At 30.0% G+C, this 22,781-nt stretch overlaps 1 protein-coding gene across 49 annotated transcripts in view; it reads right to left on the bottom strand.

Annotated features, from left to right (window-relative positions):
• Positions 1–22,781, bottom strand: part of LOC139512234 (DENN domain-containing protein 1B-like) — a 49,506-nt gene that overhangs the window by 20,047 nt on the left and 6,678 nt on the right. For 13 of the 49 annotated variants that reach the window (XR_011662216.1, XR_011662215.1, XR_011662229.1 and 10 more), the window contains 13 exons: positions 21,146–21,189; positions 15,057–15,112; positions 12,652–12,759; positions 11,792–11,954; positions 9,201–9,254; positions 7,346–7,407; positions 6,580–6,678; positions 5,640–5,736; positions 5,032–5,133; positions 4,411–4,519; positions 3,972–4,105; positions 3,324–3,455; positions 2,279–2,338 (listed from right to left, as the gene is read on the bottom strand). Coding sequence is in view for 30 of the 49 variants with exons in the window: in XM_071299701.1 (XP_071155802.1) it covers positions 2,279–2,338; positions 3,324–3,455; positions 3,972–4,105; positions 4,411–4,519; positions 5,032–5,133; positions 5,640–5,736; positions 6,580–6,678; positions 7,346–7,407; positions 9,201–9,254; positions 11,792–11,954; positions 12,652–12,759; positions 15,057–15,112; positions 21,146–21,189 (1,220 nt within the window). In the remaining 19 variants the exon portion in view is untranslated. Of the gene's footprint in view, positions 1–455; positions 483–1,008; positions 1,090–2,140; positions 2,156–2,278; positions 2,339–3,323; positions 3,456–3,971; positions 4,106–4,410; positions 4,520–5,031; positions 5,134–5,639; positions 5,737–6,579; positions 6,679–7,345; positions 7,408–9,200; positions 9,255–11,791; positions 11,955–12,651; positions 12,760–15,056; positions 15,113–21,145; positions 21,190–22,781 lie in introns of all 49 variants that reach the window. The other 36 variants (XR_011662225.1, XR_011662224.1, XR_011662217.1 and 33 more) reach the window with 8 other exon arrangements.

Below are 22,781 nucleotides of genomic sequence, written 5' to 3'. Positions count from 1 at the left end.
ATCATGAGGTACTTTCTTCAAATCTTACGGTTTGATATGTGACATACATGTTGTTTGTTATTGGTTGTTTTTTTAAGAAGAAATGAAATCGTTTTAATTTTATAATGTCAAAGATTGATCATGACCGGAGAAATATATTTTTTTTAATATTTTTTTGACATTTCTTTAGGTGGGTTTACACAGTACACATTTTTATAATTTCCATGTGATTTTTTTACCTATAAGTTTAGACAAAAAAATCATATTGTGTGAAGACTGTTGTTTGGTTAATCAAATGGAAAAATATATTCTGTGAATATAATGCTATACCATTTAACTGGACCAGGGTATCAAATCAGATGGAAAATTGTACCATGTAAAAGCACCTTCAGACTTCTCAGATAAAAAATTTTGATGTTGAAATTTGTCAGTTAAAGAAGCACATTAAGATATATAAATTATTTTGATTCAAGTACCTTTATTTTCTTTCTATATTGTAAAAGCTTCAATGATAATATCAACATTTTTAGTATACAGTAGTACCATCCTATAAAATCTTCACGTCTGCTTTGAAAACAATGTCTTCAAAGAGGAATGCCTCTTAAGCAAGAGTATAACTTTTAGCACAAATTTTGATTTCTGATTTATTATTACAGTGTTTTTGTTGGATACCAACTTTTGTGGATTTCATGAAATTGAGATGAACCATGTTCAGTAAACTAAAAGTTTCCATGAGTCTTGTAAACCCTAATTTGCAAAAATCATCATATTTTATCTCAATCAGAAAAAAATGGTCTCTATGAAAATAAATAAATATACAGTAAAAAAAAACCTTCAGATATAGATCAGATATTCTATTCAGCCTGATGTTCAGAAAAACTGCAGAGCTGTGAAGCATTTCAAGAGATGTTATTCCCTTAAAGAGAACATTAAAAAGGGGAAACTACTCTTAAGTTTAGTTAATCATAATAAGTTATTTTTAATTTCAGAATGAGGCTACATTTCAGCATGCTTCAATGGTTTACTGACCTTAGCTGAAGCTGTACTGACCTTGGCAGCCATATTGTATATGTGTTTATGAGACATGGTTTTAATGTCCATATCATGCCACTAGAATTTAATTGCAAACATTTTATAATTCTAATTAAACTCATTTGTACAATGAACCAATCATGCCTAAAAACATTAGGTCAGGTGGTCACTTGTAAATATTTATTTACACATTCATGGTCAAGTTGAAGAAACTGAAAATGTCCTTCAGTATCGAACTTTGACCTGCTGAAAGATACTACATAGACAACTTTATATTTCACTGCAGAACATATAGACCATTTACCATATACTGTGAATTCCATAATATTAGTTGGATACCAATGTTCGTGGATTTCGTGGGTACAAAAGAACCACGAATTCAAATGTTCAACGAATTACAAATTTTCTAAAGGAATGAGTTTAGACTTCGCCAAAACCACGAAATTAAATATCCACGAATATGTAAGTTTTCCTCAAACCACGAAAATTAGTATCCACGAAAATAAATGAATCCACAGTACCATGCATACACTTCAAATAACAGTATGTTGTAAGAACAAATACCCAAACTGATAATATAATACATTAGAACCAACAATCTGCCAACTTCTGCCTTTATTATTTGGGGATTTTAAGCACACAATGAATTATTCAATTTTCATTATATCATATAATTTTACACTAATAATCTATGGTTTTGAATGAAGAAATATGTGATTAAATCAATTCAAATACCATGTCAACTACTCTGAATGCCTGTTTTGAGGTACATATTTTCTAGAAACTAAGTTTAGGATCCAGAAGGCCTCTAACATGAAATTTACAACTAACCAACAGATAGCTGTGAATTATTTCAACTGGACCCTATATTTATGAAGAGAGAAGGATAAATAAGGTTATAATTTACTAAGAAAGTGAGTGTATAAAAAGATAAGAACAATGAAGGCCTTTATATAATGCATCACAATTCAAAATTGCAATGAGCTCTGCAGAGTATGCCAAAAATGATGGATATACAAAAAAAATTGATGAATATAATAAAAAAAATGCGTATAAAATTCATTCATTACTTCTGTACAATTAAAAAATACATGAAATCATATATAATAGTGTACACATCTTTACAAACCTTGTCTTTGAAAAGCTGAGAAAGAAACAATCACATTAAACTCAAAAATACTAGTATCAAGGAATTTCATGTGTATGAAAAAATTCTAATTTGAAAGTTTATGTAACCATGGAGAATAATGTAGACATCAGTACATACCTTGTCTTTAAAGTCTTTGAAATATTCCTTTGAATTTTTCTGCATCTGTTTACCCTGTTTCTAAAAATAAATAAACATAAAATTTCCATCAATAAAAAATAAAACAGTGAACATCACAAAATACAATTTATTGTAACAAGTGAGGAAATAATGATAATTTTATAGTAAACTTCAAATAAAATAACATATGAATAAAACTTTTGACACAAAGATATGTTTTGTCTGTATAAAATTTTGATAAAAAAATTCAAATGATGATATCAAAACAGCAATAATTTAATATGTAAACTACCACTATGCAAAACATTCAAAGTCAAATGACAAATATATAAAAGTCATCCATTGTAAATTTATATGCAAGATAATTCTAATCAACATTCAGGGGGGAAACTACTTGTGGAACTAAAATATACTATGGATTCATTTATTTTCGTGGATACCAATTTTCATGGATTCAGGAAAAAACTTGTTTTTCTGGGGAATATTTGATTTCATGGTTTTGCCAAAGTCAACTTACAATTCTAATGCAACAACGTTTGTAACGTTCATTTTGATTGGATAACGTCACTTTCTTACATGGCATCAATTGACAATTGATGCTATGGGACGTACACGCAAGCGCAGACGGCATATGACAGATTTTAAATACATGTTTTAATGTTATTTTCTGTCAGTTTCATTAGAATGGAGATAACAATATTGTGTTTTAAGCTCTGACGGCATCAATTTGGGATTTGATGGTGGCAAATACCCGTTTACTGTCTCCGCTAACGCGTCGCCAGTAAACTTAATTTGCGACCATCAAATCCCCAATTGATGCCGTCGGAGCTTAAAATACAATACAGTTATATCCTAAATGTACAAGCCTATAAAATAATGTACTTCCATGAAAAATTAAGTTTGTGGTTTGCCTTAACCCATGAAATCTACAAAAATTGGTATCCATCAAACATAATAATTCACAATAAGTCATTATCCAGAAAATACAAGCTAGATAAACTAAGTTTGGAATTTGTGTATTTCTTACCAATACTTTATGACATACCTTCATATTACCCAACCATTCTTTATATCTTGATTGTGAATTGAGCTTGTCTGCCTGTAACATGGCCTCCTGTTCAAATAAATCACTGAAACCTTTGCCTAGATTCAACATGTCCAGTCGATCATTAATAAACTGAAAGTAAAAAATGTAAAAAATCTTTAATGTCTGAGTATAGAATCTAAAAAGGGCTTCTATTTAGAGTAACTAAAGACTTCAAATTATTTTTTAATTAGGTGACTAGATTAAAAAAAAGCTATAAACGAAGAAATTTGTAACTTGGAATTTTTTTAAATAACCCAACCTCTATTAGACAAGACAACAAGTTTTGGAAATTTGTCAACATTACCATATATAGTCTGCTTGGAATGTATACATTGATTATATTTATGCTAATCTCTAGATGATATCTTATTTTTGTTGCACTTTTGCATTTTCTCATTGAAAGAAATACCCAACTTATACTTTTATTCATATGAAACAAGTAAAACTTATTCCTCTTAATAATATTTATGGAACTCTTAGTAGATATAAGAAGATGTGGTATGAGGGCCAATGGGACAACTCTCCATCCAAGTCACAATTTGTAAAACCAATATAGGTCAAAGTTAATAATACTTATGGAACCCTTTTTTTCATTGTGCTCCCTACCTGCTGAAATATTTGTAATTCAAACATTGAGTCCAGAAATGGCTGCATTGAGGATGGTCTTGACTGCACAAATGCTTCTGGGTCAAAAGTTATAGGTTCACCCGGATGAAATCTTAAAGCATCTCTGTAGCCACCTAAAATAAAATATTGAAATTATTTCAAAAGATAGTGTGCTATGTCATGAGTACAATCAACACAATAGAATCACATGGTTATACAGTCTTGAGATTGTTATGATGTCTAAAGGTCTTTTTAGGGAACGTGGGATGTCAAGAGCTCAGTCCATATAGAAAACAAGACAACATGGAAACATCAGATAATTGTCTATAAACAGCTATATTGTTAGAGCAATTGCTAGGACACACTTTTGTTTGAATTATTTACCAATGAACCTAAATTAGTCGATTTTGACAACCTTAATTTCAATGGGAACACTTACCTATGAGCCTTACTAAAGCCTGCATGAAAGCCTTGGATATAACATCTCCATTAGTAGACATTTGCTGAATAATTTTATCTTTCTTCAGATGCCTCTTCAGATAGGAAGACTGGAATTAAAGCAATTGTTTAAACAGTTATTGTATCTCATTATAATAAAATTGAGAATGGAAATGTCTATTTAAAATTTCCTTGAACAATCTTAATTTGTTTTTTTCTACTACAAAAATCGAATCCCAATTCAAAGATTTCACACAGGGCATCAGTCCAATAGTTTAAACCAGTAAAAGCTTATCTGATATGTTAAATGCATTATTTTTCCTAGACCAAATGTCAAATAATATTATAGGTTATATACATTGTATTCATTGATTGTCTAGGAGACCTTATATCCCAGTAAAACAGGGTGATTGATTGCTGATAAGTGAAGGTTATTGTAAACCAACTAATTTTGGCAAATAGAAAAATAAAAAAAAAGCCATTTCAAATCGTCACTATATGTGAAACTTGCATCTTCCCTTATAAACACTTTTGTATAGTTTGTCTCTCTTTTAAAATGACAGTATTTTTCAATTGTTACAATACAGCAGCAAAATATATCACTTTATGATGTATAACTCACAATTTCTGAAGGAAGATCTTCAAAATCATCATAATCTGTTATTAATGTGTTTGTATCTACATCCAATATCACAGCATCAGATATCTCATTCTTTCTTGCTTTCTATAAATATAGAAATATTCATTACTAGAAATTATTGTGAGTTAATAGTAGGGTTTTTTATAAATGAGAATAATGCAACTGGGTAAGTATACACCTTATCGCTATTTGTCCGCCATTACTGGATATCACACAGGTTTCCGCAAAATTTTGACGTCATAAAACAAAATATCTGACGCCACATTGGAAAAGTGATTGTTGTATGTGTCAAAAGTTCTATCTGTTAAAAATATACATGATACTTAATTTGCCAAAGTTTTACCAATTAGCAAACATGGTTATCTAAAAGACTAGTACAATTTCAACTCATCATACTATAGTATAATACATGTGGTCCTTTGCCAGGCCAGCTAGCAACTGTTAAAACGACAGCATTCATATTTTTAAAACATGTAACAGTGATTTTAAGTATGTAACTTATATGCTATAATAAAGATTCTTCTCTTTAAAAACGTTCATATATCTGATGAAATAAAGAAAATCTGACATAATTTCTGATAAAAACCTACCTCCAATACTGCAGAATGAATTCCAATTACATAGGGCATTGGTGCTGTCACATAGTCTAACAGGTGTGGCGGTAAAATAGGTATAAATAAATGTTGCCTGCAAACAAGAATACATTTGAAACTTTACAAAATGTCAGCTCTTTGATTCTGAGTTTTATTTATTTATAGATTCTTATGTCTATTAGTGATCCAATAACTGTAGAATCATGAATAATCATGCATGAATCTTCATTTAATTAGCAGTAATAAAACATTGTATCCAATTCATGTACTGTGGATTCATTTATATTCATGGGAAACCAATATTCATGGTTTTCGTTGGTACAGGTGAACCACAAATTTAAATGTTCAAAAGAATCAAACATTTGCTATTGGCTTGTATACAGACTTTGACAAAACCAAGAAATAGAATATCCACAAAAATGCAAGTTTTCCTCAATCCACGAAAAATTGAAACCCACGAAAATAAAGGAATTCACAGTACTGCTGCTAAATATTACTTATAAAATTTTCAATGTAAGTTTTATTGTGATTCTCATCTTTTCACATTTTTTGCATCTAAATTTTTAATTTAATTTATAATTTCAGTAAAGAAAAGTCATCTTTCTCCAAAAGAAAATGGTCTACCTTTCCAATGTATTTTTAAATAATACAGGTTAGAATGTACTTATGTTCATGGTACAGTTGTCTTTTTATCTTCACATTACTGTTTATTTGAGAATTAAAACATTATTAATACATTTAGAAAATCTTTTACCAATCTGTACTTAGTCAGGAATATGACACTTGTCCATTTGTTTGATGTGTTTTATCATTTGATTTTGCTATTTGATTTGGAACTTTCTGTTTTCAATTTTCTTAAGGAGTTCAGTATTTTTGTGATTTTACTTTACATTGCAAAATATAACAATAGTGATGAATTTAACAATTATCTACCTACCAATGCATGGGGTATAGCAGAGCTGTAGAGGCATGCACACATGATGTCAGTCGACTTAATTTCTTTGAAGTTATAAGGATACGTCTTTCATGTAACATACTGTAATAACATGTATTCATAAAATAAAATGTACAGTTTATGTATAATAAACAGCAATCAGCCAACACAATAAGACCAGATTATACATCAAATCTTCAACACTTTATCAATAGATACTATCTATTCTGAAATAGTTACAATGTTTGATGTGAAAAACTGGGACAGTATCAGCTTCACAATGATAAAAATTTGCATTCATAAATTTAGTTGTGACTTCCCTTCATATATTTTTGCAATCACATTAATTAGATTTCATATTTTTGCTAGAGGTCAAGGATTGTAATTGAATGCAATAATTTCTAAGTTTTCACTAAACATGTATGTCAAGCTCAAATCACACGATTTATATACACCATTTCTTATGTCTTTAAACAGACATAAAACAGATGTTCCTTAGTTATGTATGAATTTAAAATGAGGTGAGCAATAAGATTGTAAACAATATCTACCATAATTCTTAATTCTGACAACAAGTCTATTCTATTTACGAGCAGTTATCAATAAGACAGCAACCCAAGTAAACAAACAGCCCAATACATAATATTTCCAACTATTTCATAGGATTGTGGTCACATGTATAGTAACTGTGTTTTCTGTATCATAATTTTTATTACAAGTAAAACATTTAATCCACTAAATAATATCTTAAGGCCACTGTAAAACCTACCTTGCAAATATTCTCATCATATTTTCTGTATCAACTGCACTGTAATATTCTGTTAAGTTTCTCTAAAACATTAAATATCATATCTTGATTTTCATTTCATATTTACATAAAATATATAGCAATTTAATATTTCAACAGATTTTTTCCCGTGACTTAATGTGTTAGAAAACCGGAAAAGAGGTTGAGCAATGCTTTTATTTGCCTATTTATTGAATGCAATATCTATATAAAAGTTCTAGTGCATTATTGCATCTATTTTCTACTGCTAGAACATTCTTTATTCTTTATATACATGTATATTTAATTTTTGTCACATGTTACTTATTATCCTATTTTACTTGTCATCAATATTCAATCATACATGTGAGTCATATTTTGGGACAAACAGAACATTCAGACTTTAATGATTTATCCAGTGTAAAAATCAAAGAGCAGATTGCTCTGAGGGATACGATTGCCATTGTTTCATTGACACATGTATGCATGTAGCTGGATAATATTATTTTCAAAACTAATTCAAATGACAAACAAACATGTAAAATAGTTACAAAATAGCCAAACCCGGATAAAAGTGTATGAACAATGTAATTAGGTCTATTGTGTTTTATTTTTGTACTATCAATACCAAGTTTACTTTCCACAGCAGTCACTGACTGACTCAGAGTGAGAGATGTCAGAGAAGGCATTTTATTTCACTCATTGGTTACATTATATTTTATTAAGTGTCTGTTAGCGATGCGCCGACGTATAGTCATCAATGTGCTGATCGATCGATCGTCGTATGATGTAGATGTAGATTTCAATTCGTAACTTATCACCTTTTTCCTACGTTAATTCTAGGAGGAACCCCATTCCTAACTCTTTAAATATTTAATTTCCTTTGGGTCAGTCATCATGGCTCCTTTCCGTACACATTTATCGGTTTAAATTGCATTCGTTTTTAATATAATACGACGTTTATTGACAGAACCAGCTAATACTCGACGTCTTGTTTATATTCAGAATTCACGGAAGTTACTGCCGGAAGGGAGACAACTCGAAACGATAATATGGAAGACTCCATTTCGCCAGAAGGGGTGTTCTACGATGTGGAATATATTTATTTTAATCTAAATGATGCATATGATTTAAAATTATGCAACAACAATAACCCACAATAGCAGACATACATAGAAAAGATCCCATGAGTTATAAATTAATTGAGTGGGGAATCCAGAGCAACCATTCAATCTAAAACCCCTTAAAGTCAAGAAAACTATACGCATGCGCATAATTTCAAAACCAAACCCTGGGGCAAGATATATATTAAATGCTTATTAAACAACCTAGATGGTTCTCAATTTCTTTATGGAAGTACAATCTCAAATATCAGTTTCATAACAGTAACATGTAAGAAAAACTCCACTTCAGTTCTTATATGACAGAAATAGATTTATCGGTATTCAGAGAACTCTCGCATTTCCAGTATCAAAACTGGGAATTCCCTCTGACGTGTTTCTAAATTTATAACTACACTAAATATAAATACTGCTTAATTCTGATTTTTCGTGTTGTTAAAAACACGCATCGAAGTCAAGGGAATTATCAAACATGAAGATTATGAAAAGAACATTATAGGAAAGTTGATTAAGTTCAATCCCTTTGTTTGTTTTTACCTTTTAAAGCAAGACAATCATAAGAATCTGAGATGTTCCTTAATGTTTAGAATAAAACGATTGACGTGAGGGAAATTGCTCTGAGCCACCGGTATAAGTCTACAGATTGCTTGAAAGCAATCGTATCCCAAAAACCTGTATAGTACACACAAACAATTTGTGTCATTTGGACAGGTTTTAGTGTATAAACACATACTTACATTTGTAGGTATACTTGGTAATTTACTTATATCTGGGGCTGTAAAATTTAACATCTGAAAAAAAAAGAGAAGATTGAATTTTAGAGCTTATTACTAGTAAATGTACCTAATTGAAGTTAAAATTCTATCAAAGTAGTTCAGTAATTTTTCTTGAAAATATGTGCTCAGTATTTGAAAAGCACATAAAAAAACAGCAAACAATAGAATCCTAGAAAAACAGCAATGATAATTGAATTCACAAAAATAACAGTTAAACCAGATGCTCCGCAGGGCGCAGCTTTATACGACCGCAGAGGTTGAACCCTGAACGGTTGGGGCAAGTATGGACACAACATTCAAGCTGGATTCAGCTCTAAATTTGGATTGTGATTAAATAGTTGACACAGCATAGGTTTCTGACACAGCATAAATGTGGTCTAATGAACTTAAAATATTTTTTTTTGCCTTTGAGCAATTTACTATGCTGTTGAATATTAATCCTCTCAAAAAAATGTTTGAAGAAATTTTCTTTTTATTTATGAAATCTGAAATGAGAAAAATTTAACCCCCCCCCCCCTTCCATTTTTTTTCACATCCTCCTTTCCCTTTTTCCAAAACTGATCTCAATTCAAATTTCTAATGGAGTTTGCAACAATAACTACTCATTTAAATACATCATTAAATATTAAAATGTAACAAAAGATGCTTGTTATCACTAAATGGTAAAGATTGTTTTAATTTATCAGTTGGTAGTAAAAGTGAATATACATTGTATATTGTATAAAACAATGATTTAAGTTGATTCAACTACTATAGACCCAAAGGGTCGGGTGTTCTAATTATTGTTTTTATTTCTCACTGTATTATATAACATTTGTAAAAAACACATGTCACTATAATAAATAATTTAATTATTACTTACTATTCTGGACAAAGAAAGATAACTCCAATCCATTGAAAATTTCTTGCTATTGCACAATATTGTGCAATTAGATATTTCTTGCTATTGCGCAATACTGTGCAATTGAAAATATTTGCTATTGCACAATACTGTGCAATTGAAGATTTCTTGCTATTGCGCAATACTGTGCAATTGAAAATTTCTTGCTATTGCACAATACTGTGCAATTGAAGATTTCTTGCTATTGCTGAATACTGTGCAATTGAAAATTTCTTGCTATTGCACAATACTTAATATAATAATTTTGGATCCTGATTTGAACCAACTTGAAAACTGGGCCCATAATCAAAAATCTAAGTACATGTTTAGATTCAGCATATCAAAAAAGCCCAAGAATTCAATTTTTTTTCAAACTTAGTTTAATTTTGGACCCTTTGGACCTTAATGTAGACCAATTTGAAAACGGGATAAGAAATTAAGAATCTACATACACAGTTAGATTTGGCATATCAAAGAACCCCAATTATTCTATTTTTGATAAAATCAAACAAAGTTTAATTTTGGACCCCGATTTGGACCAACTTGAAAACTGGGCCAATAATCAAAAATGTAAGTACATTTTTAGATTCAGCATATCAAAGAACCCCAAGGTTTCAATTTTTGTTAAAATCAAACTAAGTTTAATTTTGGACCCTTTGGACCTTTATGTAGACCAATTTGAAAACGGGACCAAAAATTAAGAATCAACATAATTAGATTCAGCATATCAAAGAACCCCAATTATTCAATTTTTGATGAAATCAAACAAAGTTCAATTTTGGACCCTTTGGGCCCCTTATTCCTAAACTGTTGGGACCAAAACTCCTAAAATCAAACCCAACCTTCCTTTAGTGGTCATAAACCTTGTGTTTAAATTTCATAGATTTCTATTTACTTATACTAAAGTTATGGTGCGAAAACAAAGAATAATGCTTACTTGGGCCCCTTTTTGGCCCCTTATTCCTAAACTGTTCAGACCTCAACTCCCAAAATCAATCCCAACCTTCCTTTTGTGGTCATAAACCTTGTGTTTAAATTTCATTGATTTCTATTTACTTATACTAAAGTTATTGTGTGAAAACCAAGAATAATGCTTATTTGGGCCTTTTTTTTGGCCCCTAATTCCTAAACTGTTTGAACTAGAACTCCCAAAATCAATCCCCACCTTCCTTTTGTGGTCATAAACCTTGTGTTAAAATTTCATAGATTTCTATTCACTTTTACTAAAGTTAGAGTGCGAAAACTAAAAGTATTCGGACGACGACGACGACGCCAACATGATACCAATATACGACCAAAAAATTTTCAATTTTTGCGGTCGTATATAAACAGAAAATAAATATATTCCAAGAACTGGAAACACAAAAAAATAAAAATGTATACAGTTTTTAGATGTCTCATTTTTCTGTTGGCGTAAGTATATAAATTCTCTTTGTAGGCAACATATACATATAATTATTTCATACATATCAAATCAGTCTAAAACCTAATTTCAAGCCATTTCTACAATGGTTGCTTATAAAATTTGACCAATTCTGGCAGCAAGACAATTCTATTTCCAACAAAGTTGGCAACTCTTCAGTAGCAAATACTGATTATAAAATCTATATAACAAATCATAATGGCAATTTTGGGACAAAGAGAATAAACTAAGGCTGAAAATTTTGCATACATCCTGTCCAACAATGATCTGTACTGGTACCCCAGGTGTTGGTACACCATTAGCATAAGTAGCTCGTAATAATTCGGTCACATTATCATCATTATCTGTGGTATTAATCATCTCAGCCAACTTGTTAAGTATTGTGTAGAACACATCGAACCATGGGAGACAACTGCAAATATACAATATTTAAATTAGCATAAAAAAAAGGTTTGGTTATATTCAGCAAAGAATTTTTTCTCTTTCAAAAAAAATAAAGGCTAGATTACTTATTATGGAATAGGAAAATCTAGGCATAAATCTTAATAGCTTCAAGAAGTGCTGATAAAAGACTATTGGATGGAGGACCAAAGTTTTATTTTGTACCCTTTTGGCCCCTAATTCCTAAACTGTTGGGACCAAAACTCCCAAAACCAATCCCAACCTTCCTTTTGTGGTCATAAACCTTGTGTTAAAATTTCATAGATTTCTATTTACTTATACTAAAGTTATTGTGCAAAAACCAAATGTCTTCGGACGACGATAAAACAATCTTAAGATTGATTGAGTGGTGATGGCTTTACGCCTCATCAGCACAAAAAGCCTATATCTCAGTGTGAGCTATTTCAAATATCATAACCTCAAGCTAATCTAATAGGCTATATAAGTACAGTGTTGTGGAAGAATTTTTACTTTTTTGTTTTTTTGATTTTCAGGTCTTTTTTGGCAGAGAGGCACAGCCTTAACTAAAGCAGTGCTCTTGGATTCATGAACAAAATCTACAAATGTTTCATGTCAATTTGTAGGAGATAACAGTAAATCAAATCATGGACTTGCATAAAGCATCCTCATTCAAATTAATATTTTCAATGTCTACATCTAAAACTTACCTGACAATACACAGACATGTCTGAACTCCTTGTGCTTGTCGACAGTATCCAAACTTATACTTGCTTTCAAGATCAGTCAATACAAATGTAAAATGATCTACTTTTGTTCTGTAAACAAAAACACAATAAATGCAATTAAAATACAAATAAAAGTTATTAAGAAAAAGGTTATGAGGTATAAATAAAAAAATAATTGGTACATTTTGTACTTTATCAAAATTTGATTTATCTGTAATCGATTTTTTTTTTATTTTTCCACTAGTTATTAAAAAAAAAATTCTAGTCATATGAGAAATTTTATCTTTTTTTTTTTTAAATTTTTATCTTGTATTTCTTTTTTCTTCAATTATAAGAACTAAGGAATAAGGAATTAACTCTATATCACTAGCATTGTGAACCTATATTTAAATATAGAAGCATTTTTTTGTTATTTCTTAACAAAATTCATTGTAAAATATGTTAATAATATTTGTTCTCCTTATTCAGAATAATTTAAACAATTAGCTTTACTGCTATCAAACAACAAATTTTAAATATAAATTTAACCAATTTCATAAACCTGTGTATGGTATTCTACATGTATAATATATATCATTATGTTCTATGAGATACACTTTTTAGCAGTAACAATATCTATGCCATTAGCAAAGCTCATCAATTTTAATACTACAGTATACTGTTAAACTCCTTTATAATTTGTGTTAGTGCTTTACAATACTCATTTCTGTTAAAGAGTTGGTCAAGAAAATTCAAAGACATAGAATAAAGATGAAAAAGCACTTGTTAATTTTAATGTTGTTGCACTTATTTTTTCAGAAATACTTCTCTTCAAATGTTCAAGCATACAGAATACGCAGAAGAAAATAAACTTCAATCAATTGTCATAAGAGATCAAACATAGGGAAAAAAAACATAAAAGTTGAATTCTTATTTTGAAATGAAAATGGGAGTTATTATACTGGAATCATTTTCTTGGAGTAAAATATTGTTGAATAGATTGTGTCATTCCAATTTAAAAGTATAATAAATTAATTAGATGAATTTACTTTACAGACAAACTAAGCTAGTTACATTGCAATACAATCTCTCTTCACACTACATGTATTAAATTTAAGAAATGGATTTTTGGTTAGACGATAAAATCTATCCTTATCATGATGAAATATATCATGATCATGATTAAATCATTGATTCATTATCATGATTATCACAGTGATAACACACTTCACACTTTGGTGCAAAACTTTATTTAGAATACCATCAGTTTGTCTGTACCAATCTTTACTATGCTTTTATTTATTTTCATGTTTTGAAAAAAAAAATAATGAAAATTTGAGGGTTCTTTATTTCATGGTTTCCTCATTTGCCCTGCCATACCGATAACTGAACATTTTTAAATAAAAAGTTCTATAATTAATTACTTCACAAGCCACAGTATTCATTTCTTCTAATATCTTAATAAAAAGATAATTGAAGACTGATACAGAAAAACAAGATAACAGAGTTATTAGCAGATATCTATGAATTAAAATGTCTATACTATGCCAACTAAAGCTGAATTTGCATTCACATTTGTAAATGACAAAACTGAATATCACAGGAGTCTTAATCCACCTTGTCTAGTCTTCCCATGAGAATCTATCAGGGTCAGGCTATTTATAATAATCAATGTCACACATTGAAAAAAGAAGAAACAAACTTTAAAACGTTTGCATTTTTTCTGACATGTAATTGTTTGTTTTAAGGAAATCTTACTGTTAAGTTGTTACACTTATAAAATATCTAATGACTATCTTATCTAAATCAAGGAAATAAATATCAAATGTCCTTTTTTTCTAATTGAAAAAAAAATGTTAGACCCCACAAGAAATTATTTAATCATAAAACTTTCAATAATGTTAGGTTTTAAAGCTTTTTAGACATTTTAATTCATTTACTATGAATACAAAACTTTCTCAACATATTTGAATTATTTAAAATATGAACCAGGAATGCTTTTCATCCCTGCTTCAAATCAAAAATGTATGTGAAAGTATTATAACATTCAAGTTACAGCTGATTACATTGTGTGTGTAGGTAAAGGTTATATTTTTGGTTAGCTTGCTTGCTAGCTTAACCGTGAAGTCATTATTAGGTAAGGTATACTACCCTCCTTTTGAAGTAGCCTAGTCCTACACACAGATAGATTGGTTATCTGTCGGACTAGTCTACTCTTAAAGAAGGGAAGTTTACCTAACCTAATAATAACTTCATGTTTCAGCTAGCAAGCAAGCTAACCAAAGTTATAGCCTTTGTCTACACACTCAATGTGATCGGCTGTAATGCTGAGAAAGTCTCTTTAGAAAAGATTACAAGATAAAGAGTTAAAAGCCATTCGCCACTGGCCAGCCTTAATGTAAACTTACGTGTACCTTTCACTGTCACATGGAAATGCAAACATGGGTATAGGTTTTAAAGTTTGCTGTTAAAATAATAATATTGTATTAATAACATTATTCATATCATAAAATGGATCAACTATGTAATAACAACAAATACTGAAGATAAAAAAGTGGTATGTTTGAAGCTTTGTCCAATGAAATACTGACAATGACTTACCAGAAAATTTGCTCACCAGTATTTTAATTTTTAACTATACTTACCACAATATATCATTACCAGTATTTTATGTAATGATCAATTAAAACTACCACCAACACACATCTAGATCTTGTACATACAATAAGTTTCTTTAATAAGTTTTTTAAACATTTTGAAGATATTTGTACTTTAGAAAGTTTAGAATATTTAGCATAAACATTAATTCAAAATTAATCGGAAATTTTTTATTAATGTGGAAAAAAAATTATCAACTACATAGGTTCTTTCTTAAAATTATTAGGTGAAACTTTCTTTTATACTGGATTTTCAATTTCTTTGATTCTCTAACTAGTGAGACCCTCTAAATCTGATCTTGAAGCATACCTTCTTCACAAGTCTAGTAAATGCCATAGCTTTACAGATTACGGCAACACTCCTTTTGCGCCAATTTCCGTTTTTCAGGGGTATCATTTGCGCCAAAATTTTGTTTTCCAAATGAATCAATTGCGCCAATATTCGGAACTCATTTGCGCCACTTTACCTGTACACATGTATATCATAAATATTAATGATTAATATTTATTCTTATGTTTGGCTTAAAAAGTATTAAATGTTAGGAGATATATTTCACCATGAAAATGAACTTCTGGAGACTTGAAGTGCATTAGACAGTCCATGTACAGAGAGAGAAGAAACATTATTGCTTTGCTGAATATTTAATACAAGATATGCCAAAAAAAGAAAAGAAAATAGAAGCTTTTGGTGATAATTTTTTTAGCCATGCACATATGTTGATGACACAGTGCTGTGATCCCACCATCCGTTTGGGCTGAAACTCTTTCTATCAGTAATAGAACAGAAGTATTCCACAGGAATTATTATGAACTGTTTTATGTAATTCATCTTTAAATGTTTGTCTTTTTGGACAATAAAGTGAAGTGACAAGCTACTAAGCTAATAAGGCGGTAAGAAGAAAGTATGTTTCAGAAAAGGAAATATTTGCCGTGTAAACTGCCGGTTCCAAGTCCGAATAAAGGAGGAGGGAAGTGATTTTTCTTCCATAAATGGCGCAATCGTATGTTTTATTTTTGGCGCAAATGATACCATGTAATTTTAAAACAGGTGGCGCAAACGTAGCATTGGACAAAAAAAGTTGTGGCGCAAAAGGACGCATTTTTGGCGCAAACGGATCACTCCCCAGATTACTGGGTTATCTGTTAAATTTTTCTATTATATCCTTGAAATAAGACCACACTTGAAAATATGTTGGTTTGCACAAATCCTACCCAAACGTGGAGACAGTTGGTAGGTAGCTATGAAGTTTTGTCAATCGGCTACATATTTTCCTAATTCTATGGAGCTAACAAGTCATCTGATATTGCTTTTTCTCTACCTGTACAAGCCAAAAATTTCTACCAGATACTTCTTCTTAATTGTTGTCGGAATTTTTATCTTAAGTTGGATCTTTAAATTTAACAAATTTGAATAATTGTTATGCCTATACACCCATTATAAATCTATATTTATAGAGAGGTTTACTTTAAGATAAATATAAATTAATTGGTGTATTGCCCACTGCACCACTGTTAATTAACACAACTGAAGTATTTCACACTTTGATGACCCTTATAAATGTTTAAAAGAACATTTGTAAATACATGACTTCAATTGCTCTTAAATGGATGTTTCCTGTCAAATTTTAATCGTTTCTTGCAAATCGTCAACCGATGTTATATAAGTCCAATTAAATTGCAAGTAATTACAAAATGGAAGTGGAAATATGATGCTACTTGAATTAAGGATTGTTGTTTATGCGATAAACAAACAAACATAGGATTACTACTTGTATAATTAGTTATTTATACAAGTACAGCTTATCAGGCTTATGGTCAAAAATACTAATTTCGTTTATCAACTATTTTCCTTTTCTTTTTTTTTTTAGAATTTATAAACTTTCTTTTTTTTTTAGAATTTATAAACTTTCAAACAAATGCTTTCTAACAAAGTATGTACAAAAAAAAAAGAATATGTCCCCAGTACACGGATGCCCCATCTGCAGTATCATTTTCTATGTTCAGTGGACCTTGAAAATTTGAGAAAATCTCTACTTTGGCATTAAAATCAGAAAAATTAAACCATAGGGAATATGTGTTTCAAGTTGATTGGACTTCAACTTAGTCAAAAACTACCTCGAACAAAAACTTTAAACGGGAAACCTTAACCTGAAGCAGGACAGACGGACAGACGAACGGACGAAACAACCGATGGATGAACAGACCAGAAAACATAATGCCCATAAATGGGGCATAAAAATTTGTAGTTTTTGAAAGTTGTTTGAAACCAGATAGGAAATAAATGTAAATAAACTCATCATAGATACCAGGATTAAATTTTGTATTTACTTCAGACTACGTCTACAAAAATCTCATCAGTGAGGCTTGAATCCAAAAAAGAAAAATTATTAATATAAAATATATAAAATGCATAGTATAATTAAAACAAATCATAACTTAACAATGCCTTTTGTCCAAATATTGTTGTTCAGATAGATACTTTGAAGTAATTTTTACAGTCATTTCCTTGCTTTTCAAACGAAAACCTGGTATGCTATTCTTATACATGTATAATCATGATAATACTATGTAGAGTTGTATAAAATTTAACATATTAAATTATGCTCTGACATGCTACAAATGTATAAATAATTGGATTGCTGAAAATTACAATTTATGTGTTGAATTTCACAGTCTACTGAATAACATCAAATTCCTCAATAATTTGAAGGATAGCTGTGTTAACTAATTCTATTGTAAAACTACATGTATCTGTTACAAGTTACAGGTGTAAATATATAATATACCAAATTTGCATAAATTATCTTAAATAAAATTCTTCTTTCAACAGAATTAGATTTTATCAAGAAAAGGTCAGATAAGTTATTTAAAATGAAAATGTCATTTACTAAATAAGCCATTAATAAAGATATTGAGGCTACTACAATGTACTAGTTCACTGCACATAACAGGTGTTAGTACAACGTGTACAATGGAAAATAAATATATAAATCCTACAAAGTTTTAAAGTCATGGATATTATGAGGAAGTTAAATAGTGTCTCAAGTGTCGACAGTAAAAACTGAAGACCTGTATAATATTACAATATCAAAATACATTGAAACTACTATATATATTATATAAATTTGAAATGTAATGTGACAGCAACGTTAAATTTGCTTCAAAGAATGATAGGTCCATGACAATTTATATGTGCAAGTGAGAAACCCTCTTTAAGAAAATAAAGATCCTGTATAAAGCATTTACAAAAAATGTATCATGTTGATGTAAAGGATATATTGCGGGTCTTGCACTTTTGATAAAAAAAAAAAATGAAAAATGTGTCTACAGGACACAGATGACACTGATGATGCCCATGCTTGCATATAACATTATAAAAGGACATAACATAAACATTGGAAAAGAAAAAAAAAGGGTTTTTTTTCATTTAAAAAGGGGCATAACTCCAGATGATTAAAAGTGGTGTCACCAAATTTGATCTTGATCCGAGTTTTGTGGTAATTGTGTATATTTTCATAACATTTGGTTGAGGCAAACTTAAGGTAGCAATACACAGTTAGAAGTTTAGTTTCGCATTATGGCCCCTGTGAATTTTTTAAATATGAAAGTTTTTGCACAATAAAATTGATTTTTAGATAAATGAAGAATAATATAGCCTTCTTAGTGGGTTTATATGAACATTAAGATTGTTTTTAACATGTTTTATAGGCCATTTATATGATTTACAGTCCGTATTTTCCTATCCGTACCGTTCATAGGTCCATACATTATTGTAGTGTTTATCAACAAAGATTTTGCGCTCGATCTTTTCAATTCCATTTTATGGAAAAACGAGCAGATAAGCATATGATTTTTTTGAGACCACTTGATAGATATAAACCTATGGATTCAGGAAAGGTATTACTGTAATTGATTGAAATTTTCCTTTAGACCAAATTTTGGAGACTTTTGTGACATGTTCACCCCCCTTTTTTGCTATATTTTGTATCTAAGAAATGCAGATTGTTGCCATGGTTACACCCAAGAGGGATTATATTTCACCCTTATGACCATTAGAAATCAAATCTATGGAAGATTCTCTTTCTATAAGTATATACATGCATAACACACATATAAAGCCTTCTTTGTTAGACAGGAGGGGAAAGAGGGTGTTTAAAAATTATGAGTGTCAATTTTAAGTTTTTTTCCTAACTGTGTATTGCTACCTTATGGCATTTGACAAAGCAAAGAATTGCTTTTTTTAGACAAATCATACCACAAATCTATTGATAACTAGGTTATAGATACAATTCTGAGGGAGAAACAACCTTTAGAATGACAATATATGTTAGTTTTGTTGTTTATTGTCCTTAGCAACCAATATAGACATTTTTACACAAAGACTTGGTTCGGTCATAAATTGAAACTTTATTGGCTACCCCTTGGAAAAGAAGATTGTGCGTTATGTAGAAATCTTAGAAGGGAACGCTTTATATTTTTTCATGCGACTAAATAAAATTTATTATTTTAGCAAGTATAAAGTCACAATTTAGCATGAATTAAGCCTAAATTTTTTCCCGCTATTATAAATGAATTCAGTATTTACTAAATTTTAACCAAGGCTTTGGTATGGTAATACACAACAAAATTGACATTCTAGAGCTTTAAAATAGCTTTAACTTGTAAAATTTGTCTACTGTTAAGGTTAATTTAAGTTTTTAAACAAGAAAAGACAGGCTTAGAAGGTATAGTTTTAGAAATTTGACTAAAAAAGGAGAAAATGCACTTTGACATGGCATGTTTTATAAAATCACTTTTTTGTTGCATTTCAGTGTCAACTGCTAACCTTCATAAAATATTTATTTCTGAACCGATTTTCAAAACTAGCAGGCCAATTTGCTCGTTTTAGCTAGTAGAAAACAGAAATCCATTTAAAGTGGAATTGGGAAAAAAAATGTTAATCCTTAAGGTAGCAATACACAGTTAGAAGTTTAGTTTCGCATTATGGCCCCTGTGAATTTTTTAAATATGAAAGTTTTTGCACAATAAAATTGATTTTTAGATAAATGAAGAATAATATAGCCTTCTTAGTGGGTTTATATGAACATTAAGATTGTTTTTAACATGTTTTATAGGCCATTTATATGATTTACAGTCCGTATTTTCCTATCCGTACCGTTCATAGGTCCATACATTATTGTAGTGTTTATCAACAAAGATTTTGCGCTCGATCTTTTCAATTCCATTTTATGGAAAAACGAGCAGATAAGCATATGATTTTTTTGAGACCACTTGATAGATATAAACCTATGGATTCAGGAAAGGTATTACTGTAATTGATTGAAATTTTCCTTTAGACCAAATTTTGGAGACTTTTGTGACATGTTCACCCCCCTTTTTTGCTATATTTTGTATCTAAGAAATGCAGATTGTTGCCATGGTTACACCCAAGAGGGATTATATTTCACCCTTATGACCATTAGAAATCAAATCTATGGAAGATTCTCTTTCTATAAGTATATACATGCATAACACACATATAAAGCCTTCTTTGTTAGACAGGAGGGGAAAGAGGGTGTTTAAAAATTATGAGTGTCAATTTTAAGTTTTTTTCCTAACTGTGTATTGCTACCTAAGTTTGAGAAAGGAAAACAATTTCAGGACATACAAACGTCAGAGGTACAGACGTATTGACAGTCACAGGTTAACCTTTATGCCCCTCAGTAATAGTTCCCTCACTGAAAAGACAGGTCAAAGGCCTTAAAAAGACACCAACCAAGAACCCATGGCTACTGGGAAAGTTACATAATGTTAAAAAAATAATTGATTCATGTCAATTATTTCCTAATATGTATACTAACCTCATCATTATAATCTCTAGGATATTTCTGTACAAATATAGTTTCTGAAAAATGAAAAAGGTAAAATTAAGGTAACTAAACTACAACAAAGTTCATAGACATAGAGACTCTGCAAGTTCCTTATGTTGATGATACAATTATATTATTATGTTTGTTAGCATGTGGACATTGGACTATTATCATCATATCATAACACTGTTTCCAATGTAATCAAAATCATGATCATGTGACTATTTGGTTCCTTGTTCATGGTTATCATGTGATATTTTGTATGAGTGCTTAATTTGACATTCAATTCTAACCCCCCCAAAAAATCAGACTTTTGTTGGTTGATGAGTTGACTATCATGACCAAGTTGACCCTTTTTTTTTAAAAAGAAATGTTAAAACTAAAATTGGTAACTTCACAACTATAGGTATTATAACGTGAAAGATATAAATAAAAAATGCTTATTTCATGCACTGAGATTCAGTCCATGGAGTAAAAAAGTAAGATTAAAATATGTAATTCTCTAAAAGTTAATAAAGAGTCCAATCAACAACCAACGTCCAAATAGTCCGTAATTTTTATGAAATCTGATCATAATATAAAATTCTTTACTCTTTGAAACTAGCACCTAATTTTCACAACTACCTAAAAACTGAGAAAAGTGAGAAAAATGAGCTATCAAAAGATTCAAATAATTGTAGTAGTTAATTTGAACATGTTGAAGAGGGACTGTTTTGGACTCCATTATATGAACACATAAATACCAATGTCAGTAAGGTAAACAGATTGATTAAATGATAAGATATCACTTCCTTGTTTCTAGTAAATTCATCAACAAAACAAACGTGAAATACTTCCTGCTCCTGAATACAGGTCTATCTATGCAATGTATATCATTTTATCATCTTCTGTCAAAATATCATAGGATTTCTACAAATTTGTAATTTGATGAACCAAGAATTAATTTAAACACAATAAGGAAGAATAAATAGAATACTAATTTGCACACCAATAGTTTAAAGGTCAAAAGGTTTTTGATATTGGCTCCATTCAATCATGCAAAAAATATAGGTCATATTGCATGTATTGTGTTTAATGTTTCAGTAGCACTTTACATGTACAATCAAACTTTGTGAAGGTTAAATTCAGTTTACTGAATTAAAAGGTCATTGAAGGTCTTGAAAGAAACTTGTATTAACCACTAGTCTGGACAAAATTCCACTGGGCAGTAATTAATAACAGGGGTATCCTCATTAACAATGGTCCAAAGTTTGGCAAAGATTGAAATGTAAGATAAAATCTGGATTTTTTTTCAATACTGACACAATGGTGCATGTATATATGATCTGTTCTCACATAATATATATATATATATATATATATATCTCAACAATTATGGTTTTATTTATTCTTGATGGTTCATGCTAGCTTCAGTGATGTGTATAAGTAAATTTAGTTCATATATTATACTGTTATGGGTAAATGCATGTGGAAATGCAACAAGTGACTTGCATAAAGATACTAAGGTCTTCTCACATAAAATATAAAAAACTATTGGTTTTTACTTCCTGATAATTCATGCTAGCTTTAATAGTGAAGTGTATACATGAATTTCATTTTATATCATTTAACATATATACTATAATAG

Source organism: Mytilus edulis, chromosome 2, assembly GCF_963676685.1.
Source record: "Mytilus edulis chromosome 2, xbMytEdul2.2, whole genome shotgun sequence".
Classification (NCBI taxonomy): Eukaryota; Metazoa; Mollusca; class Bivalvia; order Mytilida; family Mytilidae; genus Mytilus; species Mytilus edulis.
This window is presented reverse-complemented; position numbering and strand designations above follow the sequence as displayed.